Genomic DNA, 17,537 nt, shown 5'->3' with positions numbered 1-17,537 from the left:
CTGATCCACACTACCAGGATCTACAGCAACGACATTCGAATGTCATTCGTTCAAGTGTGGTCGCATGGTATCAAAAAGAGGGAAGATGATCATAACCGAAGGGATTGAACTACCAGAAGGCCACATTGCAGATGTTCAGGACAGCTACAAATACCTTGGGGTACATAAAAGAAACCATGAGGTCTCACCCCAAATCCAGCACCCTGAGACTGTACACCAAGCATGTACCACAGACAAATAGAAGAAGTGGCTGATATCAAGAAATCCTACCAGTGGCTGGAAAATGCTGGACTGAAGGACAGCACAGAAGCACTAATCATAGCGGCACAATAACAGGCACTCAGTGCAAGATCAATAGAGGCTGGGCTCTACCACACCAGGCAGGACCCCAGGTGCAGACTGTGCAAGGATGCCCCTGAGACAGTACAGCACATAACAGCAGGGTGTAAGATGCTGGCAGGAAGTGTGTACATGGAACGCCATAACCAGGTAGCTGTTATAGTGTACAGGAACATCTGCCATGAGTATGGGCTGGAAGTCCCAAGGTCAAAATGGAAGACACCTCCTAAGGTAGTTGAGAATGACTGAGCTAAGATCCTGTGGGACTTCAAGATCCAGACTGACAAACTGGTGATGGCTAACCAACCAGACATCGTGTTGATCGACAAACAGCAGAAGCGACAGCAACATCAAGAAGAAGGAACACGAGAAGCTTGAGAAATACCAAGGGCTGAAAGAGGAGCTAGAAAAGATGTGGAAAGTAAGAGCAACAGTGGTGCCAGTGGTAATCGGAGCACTGGGGGCTGTGACCCCCAAACTGGGAGAGTGGCTACAGCAGATTCCAGGTAAAACATCAGAGGTCTCTGTCCAGAAGAGTGCAGTCCTAGGAACAGCTAAGATACTGCGCAGAATCCTCAAACTCCCAGGCCTCTGGTAGAGGACCCGAACTTGAAGATGACACATACCACCCCGCAAGGGGTGAGAGGGGGATTTTTTTTATACACTGCTCAAGAAAATAAAGGGAACACTAAAATAACACATTCTAGATCTGAATGAATGAAATAATCTCATTAAATACTCCTTTATTTACAAAATCACACAAAAATTATCAATGGAAATCTAATTTATAAACCCATGGAGGTCTGGATTTGGAGTCACACTCAAAATCAAAGTGGAAAATCACTCTACAGGCCAATCCAACTTTGATGTAATGTCCTTAAAACAAGTCAAAATGAGGCTCAGTAGCGTGTGTGGCCTCCACGTGCCTGTATGACCTCCCTACAACGCCTGGGCGTGCTCCTGATGAGGTGGCGGATGGTCTCCTGAGGGATCTCCTCCCAGACCTGGACTAAAGCATCACCAACTCCTGGACAGTCTGTGGTGCAACGTGGTGTTGGTGGATGGAGCGTGACATGATGTCCCAGATGTGCTCAATTGGATTCAGGTCTGGGGAACGGGTGGGCCAGTCCATAGCATCAATGCCTTCCTCTTTCAGGAACTGCTGACACACTCCAGCCACATGAGGTCTAGCATTGTGTTGCATTAGGAGGAACCCAGGGCCAACCGCACCAGCATATGGTCTCACAAGGGGTCTGAGGATCTCATCTCGGTACCTAATGGCAGTCAGGCTACCTCTGGCGAGCACATGGAGGGCTGTGCGGCCCCCCTAAAGAAATACCACCCCACACCATCACTGACCCATCACCAAACCGGTCATGCTGGAGGATGTTGCAGGCAGCAGAACGTTCTCCACGGCGTCTCCAGACTCTGTCACGTCTGTCTCATGTGCTCAGTGTGAACCTGCTTTCATCTGTGAAGAGCACAGGGCGCCAGTGGCGAATATGCCAATCTTGGTGTTCTCTGGCAAATGCCAAACGTCCTGCACAGTGTTGGGCTGTAAGCACAACCCCCGTCGGACGTCGGGCCCTCATACCACCCTCATAGAGTCTGTTTCTGACCGTTTGAGCAGACACATGCACATTTGTGGCCTGCTGGAGGTCATTTTGCAGGGCTCTGGCAGTGCTCCTCCTGCTCCTCCTTGCACAAAGGTGGAGGTAGCGGTCCTGCTGCTGGGTTGTTGCCCTCCTACGGCCTCCTGCACGTCTCCTGATGTACTGGCCTGTCTCCTGGTAGCGCCTCCATGCTCTGGACACTATGCTGACAGACACAGCAAACCTTCCAGCATTCAAAAGTGACCAAAACATCAGCCAGGAAGCATAGGAACTGAGAAGTGGTCTGTGATCACCACCTGCAGAACCACTCCTTTATTGGGGGTGTCTTGCTAATTGCCTATAATTTCCACCTGTTGTCTATTCCATTTGTACAACAGCGTGTGAAATTAATTGTCAATCAGTGTTGCCTCCTAAGTGGACAGTTTGATTTCACAGAAGTGTGATTGACTCGGAGTTACATTGTGTTGTTTAAGTGTACCCTTTATTTAACAGTGTATATATAAACATTAGGTACTACACATTGTACATTTTTTCATTCACATATACATGATTGTAAAATGACGAGAGACAAAACATTGTTCAAAATTTTGTGCATTTATGTGTTTAATCATGTTTACTTGTTAAATGTCCTTGGTGTTTTGTGACATTAATTTCATCTGCGCATGCGCCTGTAGCTACCTGTCGGCAGCGCCGTCTTAAACCTGACTTGTAATAAGTGTAGTTTATTTGTAGACATGGAGGCGAGGCTCAGTGATTTAGAAGTCCAGCTCCGCACCTTGGTAGATCAGTCTTTAGCTACTGTAGCTAGCCAGTCCCCGGTAGTTGGTGCGGAACGGTGTGAGTTAGCCTGTGGTAGCCGTCCCCCGGCATCTCCTGTGCAGCCAGGAAGGAGGGGGGGGCTGGTGACTGTCCGAAGGAGGAATAGTCGTAAGCATTCAAAGTCCACGGGGCATCATCAACCTGTTCACGTTTCTAACAGATTTTCCCCACTCAGCGACACACCCACTGAGAAACCAACTCTGATCATTGGCAGCTCCATTTTGAGAAACGTGAAGTTAGCGAAGCCAGCAGCCATTGTTAAGTGCATCCCTGGGGCCAGAGCGGGTGACATTTGTGACATTGTCTTATTTGAAACTGCTGGCTAAGGATAAACGTAAATACAGTATGATTGTTATTCACGTCGGCGGTAATGACTCCCGGTTACGCCAATCGGAGGTCACCAAGATTGATGTTGAGTCGGTGTGTACATACGCAAAAACAATGTCGGACACCGTAGTTTTCTCTGGACCCCTGCCAAATCTGACCAGTGATGACATGTATAGCCGCATGTTGTCATTCCGCCACTGGTTGTTGAGGTGTTGTCCAGCAAACGATGTGGGCTTTGTTGATCATTGGCAGACTTTCTGGGGAAGACCTGGTCTGATCCGGAGAGACGGCACCATCCCACTTGGGAAGGAGCAGCTCTCATTTCCAGGAGTTACTTAGTGAAAACCCTATAGTGACAGTGTCTGCTATGAAGGTATTTTTGTGTCTTTTTAGTGCAAGCAAAAAAAAAATGTTTTGAGAGCATCAAAAATTAAGTTTGTAATTAAAAATTAACAGGCCTTTTTTTGTGTCATAAAAAGTTTTAATTGCTAATTTGTCCTTATTGATTGCAAGTTAAAAAGTTTTCCTTGCGAGTCAGAATGTTTTGCAGGTTCAACCGTTTTGCTAGTGAGAGAGTTTTGCAAGTTGAAAAGTATTGCGAGTCAAAAAAGGTCTAAATAAGAGATTCTATTGGTGGTTTGACTGATCAATCATGGGTTTGCATCGAACGCATGGCCACGCCCACAATCCCCTCGCTCTGACGGCTCCGTCCACTTTCTCGAGACGGAGCTGTAGCGTGTACAGGCTAGATAGAGGTAAGTTGACGTTGTGTTGCTCATTTCAATAGAAATGCTTTTTAAATGTAGTATGGCATTATTTAATGATTATTTATATTTACTGTTGGCAAGGTCACGGAGTCTATCGCTGTCTCCGTTTTTTTGAATGACATGTATAACAGGTAGCTAACGTTAATCTTGTCATGAAGCTTGACTGGCAGTGCATTTGTGCACTCAGATATGATGAGCTAGGCTAAGGTTAGCTACTCATGTTTAAAACATATTGTACTTGATAGTTACAATTCAATCATCTCGCTGCGAATGACACACGACTCTGTAGCCCCTCTAAAAAAGAAAATATGTTACTATCTCGACTGCAGGATGCAGGGTTACTTGTGGTTCCTAGAGACTCCAAAAGTAGACTAGGAGCCAGAGCGTTCAGCTATCAAGCTCAAGTTTGGGTTCAGGAGGCAGACACCATCTCCACATTTAAGAGTATGTCGACTCTGTAGCCCCTTTAAAAAAGAAAATACTAAAACAAAGACGTTAGCTCCATGGTATAATACTGAAACTCGCAAATTAAAGCAAATATCGTGGAAACTTGAGAAGAATTGGCATTCCACCAAACTGGAAAATTCTCATTTAATTAGGCAAGATAGTCTTAAAACTTATAGGAAGGCCCTCCGTAATGCCAGAGCAGCGTACTACTCGTCATTTATAGATGAAGATAGGAACAACCCCAGGTTTCTTTTCAGCACTGTAGCCAGGCTGACAGAGAGTCACAGCTCTATTGAGCCAAGTATTCCCATAGCTCTCAGTAGTTACGACTTCATGAGCTTCTTTAATGATAAAATTCTAACTTTTAGAGACAAAATTGGCACCGACTTATCTCTAAACTCAGGAACCTTAGAAACAGCTGTAAAACCAGAAATATGGTTAGACTGATTTGCTTCCCTCAATCTTTACCAACTAACTTCAATAATTTCTTCCTCTAAACCATCAACCTGCCTCTTAGACCCCATCCCGACCAGGCTGCTTTAAGAAGTTTTACCCTTAGTCAGCACCTCTATTCTAGATATGATCATTCTATCTTTATCAACAGGCTATGTACCACAGTACTTTAAAGTAGCTGTAATTAAACCTCTTCTGAAAAAGCCCAAACTTGATCCAGATGTTTTAGCCAACTATAGACCTATATCTAACCTTCCATTTCTCTCTAAGGTTCTGGAGAAAGCAGTTGCTAAACAGCTGTGTGACTTTCTACAGAGCAATAGTTTATTTGAGGATTTTCAGTCAGGATTTAGAGCTCATCATAGCACAGAGACAGCACTGGTGAAAATTACTAACGACCTCCTTATTGCATCAGACAAAGGACTTGTCTCTGTTCTGGTTTTATAAGATCTTAGTGCTGCATTTGATACCATTGACCATCAGATCCTATTGCAGAGACTGGAACATTTCATTGGCATTAAAAGAACCGCTCTAAGCTGGTTTAAGTTCTATTTATCAGATCGATTTCAGTTTGTACATGAGTCCTCAGTTTGTACTTGAGTCCTCCATGTACGCCAAAGTTAGTCATGGAGTTCCACAAGGATCTGTCCTCGGACCAATCCTGTTCACTTTATATATGCTTCTTTTAGGCAATATTATCAGGAAATATTCCATAAACTTTCATTGTTATGCAGATGATACTCAGTTATATCTATCAATCAAGCCAGATAAAACTGATAGCAGATAGCTAAACTTCAAATGTTCCTTCAGGATGTTAAAACCTGGATGACCTGTAATTTTCTAATGTTAAACTCAGATATTGTTCTGCGGCCCAAGCACCTCCGTGACACATTATCTAAAGATATAGTTTCCCTTGATGGCATCGCCCTGGCCTCCAGCACCACTGTGAGGAATCTTGGAGTTATCTTTGATCAGGACATGTCGTTTAAGTCTCACATTAAGCAAATTTCAAGGACCATCTTTTTTCACCTACGTAATATTGCGAAAATCAGGAACATCCTGTCTAAAAATGATGCAGAAAAATTAGTCCATGCATTTGTTACTTCTAGGCTGGATTACTGCAATTCCTTATTATCGGGCTGCTCGAAAAAGTCCATTTAGACTCTTCAGCTGATCCAGAATGCTGCAGCACGTGTTCTGACAGGAACCAGGAAAACAGATCACATTTCTCCTGTTTTAGCTTCTCTGCATTGGCTTCCTGTAAAATCCAGAATAGAATTTAAAATCCTTCTTCTCATCTACAAAGCTCTTCATGGTCAGGCACCATCTTATCTTAAAGAGCTCTTAGTACCTTATTACCCCACCAGAGCACTGCGCTCCCAGAATGCACCTGTGGTTCCTAGAGTCTCCAAAAGTAGACTGGGAGCCAGAGGATTCAGCTATCAAGCTCCAGTTTGGGTGCAGGAGGCAGACACCATCTCCACATTTAAGAGCAGGTTTAAGACTTTCCTCTTTGATAAAGCTTATAGTTAGGGCTAGCTCAGGTGAATCCTGAATCATCCCTTAATTATGCTGCTATAGGCCTAGACTGCCGGTGGATTTGCTATGATGCACTGAGCTCCTCTCTCCTCTACTTTCTCTCCTTCTGTATGCAACCTCATCCCATTCATGCATGTTACTAACACAACTTCTCCCCTTTCCGGTAGTCTTGTGCTTTCTCGTCCCTCTCCTCTCTCCTCCTATCACTTCCTGCAGGTGTTTCTGGCTCTGGAGCTGTGGAGTCTGGATCTGTGGTTGTGGTCACCTGCTGCCCCCGTGTTCCTGCTCGACCCCCTCTGCTGCAACGACTATTGTTACTAGTCCTATTGTTATTGTTATTTTAATCATTAACATTACGATTATTATCATTAACACTACTGTAAATATCTGTACCATTTTTCATTTAGTCTATAGCAACATCACCTTTACTGTCTGTACCCCTGTGTGGATATTGTGTAGGCTGCCTCCCTCTCTCTCTCTCCCTCCCCTTCACCCCCAAACGGTCGAGGCAGATGGACGCCCACCCTGAGCCATGGTTCTGCTTGAGGTTTCTGCCTCTTAAAGGAAGATTTTCCTTGCCTCTGTCGCCTAGTGCTGCTCTTGGTGGGAATTGTTGGGCTTCTGTAAATAACATCATAGAGTACGGTCTAGACCTGCTCTTTTATGAAAAGCGCTTTGAGATAACTGTTGTTGTGATTTGGCGCTACATAAATACAATTTAACTGAACTGAATTGAACTTGACTGACAAGAACCACAGCTGAAACACTGGAAGTTAAACACATGTCTCAATGTTTAATTGAAATACTGAAAGTGTTCACTGCCAAATCAGGAATCTTAGATGGAAGACTGACGACAGGTGGAAAACCGAGCAGGAACTTCTTCCTGAACACAGAGCCCAACCTAAAACACAGACAGACTAGTTTTGTACTGCAGAAACCAGATTCTATTGATTCTACTTTTAAAACAAAGTAAAGAACACACTCACATGTTGTTTCAGCCAGCCATGATGTGCTTGACAAAAGCTGAAAGAGAGATGCACAGAGTTTCCTTCAGGTATCATGTCACTGCTCTGTGTTTTCTATTCATTAATGTGTGTGTTACCTTCATAGTTAATACATCCGTTAGCATCTTCCTGTCCTGCCAACACCTTGTCCACTTCTCCTTCAGTCATCCTCTCTCCTGATTACACAGAACATGCACAACAGGTTGTCACAGAGTCTGAGCATGCTCAGTGTGGGTAATAAATTACAGAAGGGTAAAATCTCAGATTATAGGATCAAATTTACACAACAAATATCAACAACCACTTTTTCAGATAAAAAGCAGAGTGTACCAATGTGAATAACAGGCGTCACATAGAAGCTACTTTCACTAACCAGTGTTCTGAGATACTTGCTAAAAGCAGAAGAACTGAATGACTAAGATGTGACACATTCTCTCATGTCTGCACCGACTCGGGTCTCATATATTTACATGAACGTTGAGTAACTTTGGTTTGTTTAATGTTGGAGGGTTAAAATGTTTTACTTGATGTTGTGACTTAAATGTTTTAAGTGTGTCACTTTCATTTAAAATCATTTGCATGGTTTCTTGGAAAACACATTTTATGATCGTCATACCCAGAGTGACCAGAACATGTCTCAGCTCTGCACCCATCACCATCCCATTTCCTTCTTTATCGAAAACTCTGAGGCCTTCCACAAAGTCCTCGTAGGTTCCCTGTTAACACACACACACATTAAGACATGAACACACACCCGGAGTGAGTAGTACATATTTTTACCAATAAATTATCTCTCTTGAGCTGAAACCCTTCATCTTACTTTGTCTTTGGACTGAGCCACATGTTGCAGCATCGGCAGGAAGGTCTCAAAGTCCACCATTTTACTTCCCATGTCTGTCCAAAATAGACAAGAAGAAGAAGAGGAAACATGGGGAACGTCTCAAACTTTCTAAATACGGAAAAGGTTTTAAAGTTTTTTTCTGTTCAACAGTCGTAAAACTTAAACCAAACCTGTAACTTCTGTGTGTCCATGTGTCTCTCTGTGTCTCTCTCTCTTTGTCCCTCTCTGTGTCTCTGTGTCCCTGTGTCTCTCTCTCTCTGTGTCCTTCTCTGTGTCTCTCTCTCTCTCCCTCTCTGAGTGGATGCATGAGTGTGAGTGCAGAGTGATTCTACAGAGCGTGTGAGTTTCTATCTTTGTTTGGTATTGTTTTATGTTGTGTAGTTGGTAGTTGTTGTTTGTTGTTGGTGTGTTCGGGTAGAGGGTTTGTCAGCTGGGCATCATGCCCGTGGTTGGCAGCCATGCGGTGCTGGAGAAGCTAACTCGCCGACATGCGGTGAGGGTTTCCCTGCATGTCTGCTGTTCAGTGGAGGAGGCCAGCTATGCTGTCAGGGAGGTTGTAGGCTTTCACAGTGTGATGTCTGCCCCCCGTATGAACAGCGCTGTAGTGATTTTTTTGGATGATGTGGCGAAAGTTCAGACCGTGGTAGAGAAAGGGATAAATATCTGTCACACTTTCACCCCGGTCTGCCAACTGGTGAGTCCCGCTAAAAGGATCACTATTTCTAACGCACCTCCGTTCATTAAATCTGAGGATCTAGTTAAAGAGCTGTTACGTTACGGCCAGCTGATTTCTCCTGTTAAAATGGTTCTGCTGGGCTGTAAGTCACTGAAGCTGAAGCACGTCGTGTGTCAAAGGAGACAAGTTATGATCCTGAAGGATAACGACGCTGATTTAAATCTGACGTTCAGTTTTAAAGTTGAAGGCTTTAATTATGTTGTCTTTGCGACATCTGACACCATGAAGTGTTTCGGGTGCGGGGATGAGGGTCATTTAGTCTGTCCCGCCGGAGAGAAACGAACCGGTTCGGTTCCACGCGGGCCCGAGCTGGCCTCCGAACCTGCAGGGCTGAATGGTTCAGCGGATCGGGCCGCGGTGCCGCTTCAGGGTGGCGTGGACTCTGTTGTTGTGTCTCCTGCAGCTGAATCAGACTCACTGGGTGCGTCTGCAGACTCCGCACAGGTGACAGAGGCAGATCCGCAGGTAACGGAGAGTTCTGTTGTACAGAATAATAGTGCAGATAAAACTGATGATGGCAAAAACACTCAGGCCAATGAGGAAGCTGATAGTGTACAGTTAGAGAAAAGGGAAGGTAAGGCCAGTAAAGCTAGTTGCAGTGAGAACATTAACAAGGCGGCTGATGATGTTCTGGTTGACAGTATGGCTGACGAGCTGGTTCCGACTAAGAGGACCAGCAAAAGGAAAAATAGTGCTAATAAAAAACAGAGTAATGCTAAGGCTAAGAAATGCCAGAGGATTTTTCTGATGAGGAGGAGGATGAGGAGGAATGTGAGTGGACTGCATCCCAGGTTGAAGTGGTGAAAAAGGGCCTCAGGGCCGTGAAGACGGAGCAGTTCTTCTCTGACCTCAGAGGGTTTGTGAGGTCTGTAGCATGTCTGAGGAAAGACAGCGAGGCTTCACTGACCAGGAGGTTTTCCATCTTAAGAAAATAGTGACGAGAGTCAAAGCTCAGCTCATAGATGATGACTGAGTCCACCATGTTTCTTCACGTGATTGAGGTTGTATTTGTTATTCTGTCAGTTTTTCCCTCCTTTATGGCTGATTTAAAAATTGGTTCTTTAAATATTAACGTGCGAGGAGCAACATAAAAACAGCTTCTCTCTTTAGACTCATGGAGTTAAAGAACCTGGATGTGATGTTTGTGCAGGAGACTAATAGTGATGTGGTGTAGGAGAGTGAGTGGAAGAAGCAGTGGCCTGGAGAAGTTATCCTCAGCCATGAAGCCTCTAACAGTGGGGGGGTGGGGGTGCTCTTCTCAAAGGGGTTTCGTCTCTGCTCTTTTGAAGTGGAGGAGATAATGAGTGGGCATATTTTAAAGATAAAAGGTTCAGTATGAACACACTAAACTGATCTTTGTAAATGTTTATGCTCCAGTTCTGGCCGGTGACAGTATGAGGTTTTTAGATGTTTTGAGTGATGTGCTTCATGACTGTACAGAGGATTTTTTTTGGCTGGGCGGTGATTTTAACTGCACTGAAAATGCCAAACTGGATCGAAATCACCTAGAGCCTCATCCTGCTTCATCAGCCAAGCTCCGGCGTCTGATGGAGAGTTATGAGCTGATGGATGTGTGGTGAGGTTTTCACTTGGACGACAGGCAGCAAACTCCAGAGTCCAGTCCAGTCATTCCAGAGATAACTTGCTGTCTTTGGCCATCGCTTTTGTTGTTTTAAACACCATTTTGGCATTTTTAAACAGTGTCTCATCTCTCCTGTAGGTTTTTTTGACCATTGTCTTGTCCAGTGCACTGTATATTGAGAATGTAAAATTGCACAGCGCATATTGACACTTCAATACTGGACTTGTAAATGATAACTCTTTTAAATAGGCATTTGAGTGTGTGTGGGGTATTCACAGGAGCACTAAGTCCAGTTTCCCATCGTTGCAGCAGTGGTGAGATATTCAGGTGAAGCTTTTTTGTCAGCAATATACTCGCAATGTCACCAAGCACATTACAAGGGGTCTTCCGGACCTAGAGATTGACGTAGTGGAATTAGGAATTAAAGACGTTGGTGGATTCCACAGGAAATTAAGGCCATGTTGAAGCTCTTAAAGTCAAAAAGGCTGCCGACCTGTGGGGCATCACAGCGCAGGGAGCTCTTGTCCACTCACGCTTCATGAATGCTTCCCTGATGGATGCACCATCACAGTTTTTCTTTGGTTTAGAGCGCAAAAACGGTCAAAGAAAGATCCTCCACTCTCTGCGCTCTGAAGAAGGTGCTACGATCACAGGAACCCCTGAGATCAGGAGGTACGCCACCTCGTTCTACAAAGAACTGTTCAGAGAGGAGTTTGTGGAAGATGCAGAGTCCGCTGCTTCTTTCTATGCCGGGCTTCCTCAGGTGGGGGCAGATAACAATACTGTGCTGGACGATGCTCTGTCTTTGAATGAGTTGTATGTTGCTCTGATGAGTCTCGGAAACGGTAAGGCTCCAGGCATCGACGGGCTCCCTGTGGACTTTTATAAAACCTTCTGGCCTGTGGTTGGTGAAGATCTGCTGGAGGTGTTTCAGGACAGTCTGAGCAGAGGGTTTCTGCCGTTGAACTTTGCTGCCGAAGAAAGGAGATCTGCTGGATTTAAAGAACTGGAGGCCGGTGTCTCTGCTGTGTGGAGACTATAAAATCCTCTTCAAGGCCCTCGCCTCGCAGCTTCGGGAGGTGATGAGTGAAGTGGTTCATGTCGACCAGACTTACTGTGTACCCGACAGGTTAATGAGTGATAACATTACTCTAGTTCGGCACGTCTTGGATGTCTCTGGCTCAGTGGGTTTGAATACTGGCCTTATTTCCATAGACCAGGAGAAGGCTTTCGACCAGGTTGAACACCAATATTTGTGGCAGAAACTCTGTGCTTTTGGTTTCAGCCCAGGTTTCATAGCTATGATCCAGGTTCTGTACTGTGATGTTGCGAGCATATTAAAGGTGAATGGGGTTTGGGGGTGCCTTTTAATGTGCGGAGAGGGGTACAGCAGGGTTGCTCTCTGTCGGGATGCTTTATTCCCTCGCTATAGAGCCTCTGCTCAATAGACTCAGACAGGAACTTTCTGGGGTGTGTTTTCCTGGGTGTGATTCAGCTGTTAAACTGTCAGCATATGCAGATGATGTAATGGTTGTTTTAAACACACAAAGGGATATCGATGTTTTGGTAGACAGTGTGGGTATTTTGCATTGCATATCTTCCTGCTAGTTAACTGGGGAAAAAGTGAAGCTGTGGTGGTGGGAAATGTGTTGCAGTATAACCTGGTTCTGCCAGGAGGGCTAGCCTGGAAGACAGTAGGGTTAAAGTATTTGGGTGTGTTTCTGGGTGAGGAGTGGGTGATGTCGAAGAACTGGGATAACATGCTGGAAAAGGTTGAAGGGCAATTAAAGAAGTGGAAGTGGCTCTTACCGAGCATGTCCTATAGAGGGAGGACACTTATTAATAATCTGATGTCCTCCTCTCTGTGGCAGAAACTGTCTTGTGTGGATCCCCCTTCTGATTTACTCTCTAAGATCCAATCTGTTTTGGTTAATTTGTTTTTGGGATAAGTTGCACTGGATTCCCCAGTCTGTTTTGTTTCTTCCCAAAGACCAGGGAGGACAAGGAGTTGTTCACTTGGCCAGCAGGGACGCTGCTTTCCGGCTGCAGTTCATCCAGAGACTGCTATTTGGCCCAAAAGACTTGGTCTTTGGCTCTCTGGCGCGTTGGGCCCTGCAGAACTTCCATCGCTGTGGATTAAAACTGTTCCTGATGGATGTAAGGAAGCAGAGTTTCCAGTCGTTGCCTCCTTTTTATCGTGGAGTGTTCACAGTGTGGAAGCTGTTGATCAAGGAGAGACGGGTGCTCGGTGACTCCTTACACTGGCTGCTGGAGGAGCCAGTGGTGCACGGGGAACGTTTGGATCATCGGGTCGGCCGTGACGGAGCGGTTCTGCCGGGCACGAGTGCTCACGCTGGGTTATGTGGTGGATGCCACTGGACCAAGGCTGAAGGATGCCACTGCTTTGGCAGCTGCTCTGGGTGTGAGGTTGGTCAGAACCATCGCTAGACTGCTGGAGCACTGGACACAAAACTGTCAGGACATGAATCCGTCAGGTTGGAGGAGTATACGGTCGGACTGATTAAACCTCAATCGGACGATTCCTTTCTTGGATTATGTGTCAGTCCCAATCTGGAGAACAATGATGGGATTTTTTTAGATGTACCATGCTGCATTTTAAACTTGGAGGAGGCAAAAGGGAACGCCTTATAAAAACTGATGGTGGTGTGTTTGAACAAGGGAAAACTCCACGGTCGAGTCGACACACCGTGGCGTGGACGTCTGGGTTTGGCGGTCGGTGTCCGACCTGCGTGGAGGAGTCTGTACAAACCTCCTCTGACGAAGAGAGTGGCTGACCTGCAGTGGAGAGTGTTGCACGAGATCGTGGCGGTCAACGCGTTTCTGTCTGTCATCAGTCCCGGTGCGAGCGACGTCTGTCCTTTTTGTCCTGTTAAAGAAACTGTTTCATTGTTCTTGCGAATGTGTGCGCCTGCCACCATTGTTTTTGTTGCTGGGGAAACTTTTCACTAAGTTAGGCGAGGTTTTCTCCACACAAGTGTTTGTTCTGGGGTTCAACTACTGTAAGACTGCTAAACATAAATGCCAGCTGCTGAACTTTATTTTAGGCCAATCAAAGATGGCGGTGTATGTGAGCAGGAAGAGGAAGCTGTGTGTGTCTCTCTCTCTGTGTGTCAGTGTGTTGCTCTCTCTCTGTGTCTCTGTGTGTCCCTCTCTCTGTGTGTCCCTGTGTGTCCCTCTCTCTCTCTCTGTGTCCCTGTGTCTCTCTGTGTGTGTCTCTGTGTGTCCCTCTCTTCCTGTGTCCCTGTGTGTGTCCCTCTCTGTGTCTCTCTCTCTCTCTGTTCCTCTCTCTGTGTGTCCCTGTGTGTGTCCCTCTCTCTCTGTGTCCCTCTTTCTGTGTGTCCCTCTCTCTCTCTCTGTGTCCCTGTGTCTCTCTGTGTGTGTCTCTGTGTGTCCCTCTCTTCCTGTGTCCCTGTGTGTGTCCCTCTCTGTGTCTCTCTCTCTCTCTGTTCCTCTCTCTGTGTGTCCCTGTGTGTGTCCCTCTCTCTCTGTGTCCCTCTTTCTGTGTGTCCCTCTCTCTCTCTCTGTGTCCCTGTGTCTCTCTGTGTGTGTCTCTGTGTGTCCCTCTCTTCCTGTGTCCCTGTGTGTGTCCCTCTCTGTGTCTCTCTCTCTCTCTGTTCCTCTCTCTGTGTGTCCCTGTGTGTGTCCCTCTCTCTCTGTGTCCCTCTTTCTGTGTGTCCCTCTCTCTCTCTCTGTGTCCCTGTGTCTCTCTGTGTGTGTCTCTGTGTGTCCCTCTCTTCCTGTGTCCCTGTGTGTGTCCCTCTCTGTGTCTCTCTCTCTCTCTGTTCCTCTCTCTGTGTGTCCCTGTGTGTGTCCCTCTCTCTCTGTGTCCCTCTTTCTGTGTGTCCCTCTCTCTCTCTCTGTGTCCCTGTGTCTCTCTGTGTGTGTCTCTGTGTGTCCCTCTCTTCCTGTGTCCCTGTGTGTGTCCCTCTCTGTGTCTCTCTCTCTCTCTGTTCCTCTCTCTGTGTGTCCCTGTGTGTGTCCCTCTCTCTCTCTCTCTGTGTCCCTCTTTCTGTGTGTCCCTCTCTCTCTGTGTGTGTCCCTGTGTCTCTCTGTGTGTGTCTCTGTGTGTCCCTCTCTTCCTGTGTCCCTGTGTGTGTCCCTCTGTGTCTCTCTCTCTCTCTGTTCCTCTCTCTGTGTGTCCCTGTCCCTCTCTGTGTGTCCCTCTTTCTGTGTGTCCCTGTCACTTCTGTGTGTCTCTCTCTGTGTGTCCCTGTGTGTGTCCCTCTCTCTGTGTGTCCCTGTGTCTCTCTGTGTGTGTCTCTGTGTGTCCCTCTTTGTGTGTCCCTGTCTCCCTTTCTGTGTGTCCCTCTTTCTGTGTGTCCCTGTCACTTCTGTGTGTCTCTCTCTGTGTGTCCCTGTGTGTGTCCCTCTCTCTGTGTGTCCCTGTGTCTCTCTGTGTGTGTCTCTGTGTGTCCCTCTTTGTGTGTCCCTGTCTCCCTTTCTGTGTGTCCCTCTTTCTGTGTGTCCCTGTCACTTCTGTGTGTCTCTCTCTGTGTGTCCCTGTGTGTGTCCCTCTCTCTGTGTGTCCCTGTGTCTCTCTGTGTGTGTCTCTGTGTGTCCCTCTTTGTGTGTCCCTGTCTCCCTTTCTGTGTGTCCCTCTTTCTGTGTGTCCCTGTCACTTCTGTGTGTCTCTCTCTGTGTGTCCCTGTGTGTGTCCCTCTCTCTGTGTGTCCCTGTGTCTCTCTGTGTGTGTCTCTGTGTGTCCCTCTTTGTGTGTCCCTGTCTCCCTTTCTGTGTGTCCCTCTTTCTGTGTGTCCCTGTCACTTCTGTGTGTCTCTCTCTGTGTGTCCCTGTGTGTGTCCCTCTCTCTGTGTGTCCCTGTGTCTCTCTGTGTGTGTCTCTGTGTGTCCCTCTTTGTGTGTCCCTGTCTCCCTTTCTGTGTGTCCCTCTTTCTGTGTGTCCCTGTCACTTCTGTGTGTCTCTCTCTGTGTGTCCCTGTGTGTGTCCCTCTCTCTGTGTGTCCCTGTGTCTCTCTCTTTCTGTGTGTCCCTGTCCCTCTCTGTGTGTCACTGTCACTCTCTGTGTGTCCCTCTCTCTCTGTGTCTCTGTGTGTCCCTGTGTGTCTCTGTGTGTCCCTGTGTCTCTCTGTGTGTGTCTCTGTGTGTCCCTCTTTGTGTGTCCCTGTCTCCCTTTCTGTGTGTCCCTCTTTCTGTGTGTCCCTGTCACTTCTGTGTGTCTCTCTCTGTGTGTCCCTGTGTGTGTCCCTCTCTCTGTGTGTCCCTGTGTCTCTCTGTGTGTGTCTCTGTGTGTCCCTCTTTCTGTGTGTCCCTGTCCCTCTCTGTGTGTCCCTGTCCCTCTCTGTGTGTCCCTGTCCCTCTCTGTGTGTCCCTCTTTCTGTGTGTCCCTGTGTGTGTCCCTCTCTCTCTCTGTGTCCCTGTGTCTCCCTCTTTCTGTGTGTCCCTGTCCCTCTCTGTGTGTCACTGTCACTCTCTGTGTGTCCCTCTCTCTCTGTGTCTCTGTGTGTCCCTGTGTCTCTCTGTGTGTCCCTGTGTCTCTCTGTGTCCCTCTCTTTGTGTGTCCCTGTGTGTGTCCCTCTCTGTGTCTCTCTCTCTCTGTGTCCCTCTCTCTGTTTGTCCCTGTGTCTCTCTGTGTGTCCCTCTTTCTATGTGTCCCTGTCTCTCTCTGTGTGTCTCTGTGTGTCCCTGTGTCTCTCTGTGTGTCCCTGTGTCTCTCTGTGTCCCTCTCTTTGTGTGTCCCTGTGTCTCTCTGTGTCCCTCTCTTTGTGTGTCCCTGTGTGTGTCCCTCTCTGTGTCTCTCTCTCTCTGTGTCCCTCTCTCTGTTTGTCCCTGTGTCTCTCTGTGTGTCCCTCTTTCTATGTGTCCCTGTCTCTCTCTGTGTGTCTCTCTGTGTGTGTCCCTCTCTCTCTGTGTCCCTGCGTGTACCCTCAGCCTTGGGGCGTCCCAGCACTCGGAGGACTTCAGCATTGGTTGGGTTTTGTCCGAGCGCTCTCATCACGTCTCCACACTGAGAGAAGAAGATCTGGTTCTGTGGACTTTGCTCGAACAGCTGGAAGGCTTCTTTAAACTCTGTCAGTGATGACATTAGTGATGACATCAGTCTGGAAACACTTCTCATTTACATTCTGAAAATCAAACTGTGTGTGTTGCTGTTTTACCTTCAATCTGAGCAGCGCTGAACTCAATCTGACAGAGTAAGAAAGAAAACACTGAGCTGAGATCAGCCCACACTGAAGGAGGAAGGAGCTCTTCACATGAAGCCAACGATTCAGTCAAGACGACCTCATGTTGAAAAACGCCTCCTCTGAACTTCGTATTTTACAATTTGAATGGAAACAACAAAAAAAACTATCATCTTCTAATTTTCTATGAAAATGATTGGTTCAGACAGACCTTGATGCTGAGTGGGTCGAAGTCTGGATCTTTAGCCGCTTCTTGTTCTGGAGAGATTTTAACTGCTTCTTTCTTTTGCTCGGTCTTCTTGGGCGGCATGATGGACGGACAGATGGACAGTAAGAGAGGAGATTCAGATCATAGAGGGTGAGTGAAGGAAGCAGAGGAGCTTCCTCAGTGAGACGTTTAAATACCTGCTACACTCATAGTCCGGCAGGTCCATTTACGGTCAGATATGAACTGTTGCACGAAGCCTCTCAGGATTTCTGCTGCAGAGAGACAAACTGTAAATAGATCTGAAACAAATTCCACAATCCTCCACTGAAGCCACACAGAACACACATCTACTGAGACCACCTTAAATAAAAAACATTTACTGCTGTCTCCTGACGCCACCCTAAATAGAAAACCCATCAACTCTTTTCTACTGAGACCGCCTTAACTAGAAAAGCCATCGCCTGTTCTCTTCCAGGTTCAAATGTTCCTTTAAGTAGAAACAGCTGAGCTGAACCTGTCACAGATTTCACAGCTGATTGTTGTTAACAAGTTAAAGTTCATTTCCAAGTTGTCCTGTCTCTCTGTGTGTCCCTGTGTGTCTTACCTGATTTAACGTTAGTGGCCTTCTCCCCTGTGTTGGGGTTTTCAACACATGGTCAGGTTTGCTTATTAGCTGAATATCAAATATATTCTACAAATATC

The 17,537-nt window shown here is 46.6% G+C and overlaps 1 protein-coding gene across 1 annotated transcript; it reads right to left on the bottom strand.

Moving 5' to 3' along the window:
• Positions 1 to 7,077: 7,077 nt before the first annotated feature.
• myl4 (myosin, light chain 4, alkali; atrial, embryonic) lies at positions 7,078 to 16,937 on the bottom strand. The gene is made up of 8 exons (XM_046029958.1): positions 16,839 to 16,937; positions 16,604 to 16,631; positions 16,371 to 16,514; positions 8,129 to 8,202; positions 7,925 to 8,024; positions 7,407 to 7,484; positions 7,291 to 7,327; positions 7,078 to 7,205 (listed from the first exon to the last, which is right to left on the bottom strand). Exons 1-7 carry the CDS (start codon positions 16,935 to 16,937, stop codon positions 7,299 to 7,301), a joined length of 552 nt encoding a protein of 183 aa, XP_045885914.1. The 3' UTR covers positions 7,078 to 7,205; positions 7,291 to 7,298.
• Between the last annotated feature and the right edge of the window lie 600 nt (positions 16,938 to 17,537).

Source organism: Micropterus dolomieu, linkage group LG02 (assembly GCF_021292245.1).
Source record: "Micropterus dolomieu isolate WLL.071019.BEF.003 ecotype Adirondacks linkage group LG02, ASM2129224v1, whole genome shotgun sequence".
Lineage (NCBI taxonomy): Eukaryota > Metazoa > Chordata > Actinopteri > Centrarchiformes > Centrarchidae > Micropterus > Micropterus dolomieu.
This window is presented reverse-complemented; position numbering and strand designations above follow the sequence as displayed.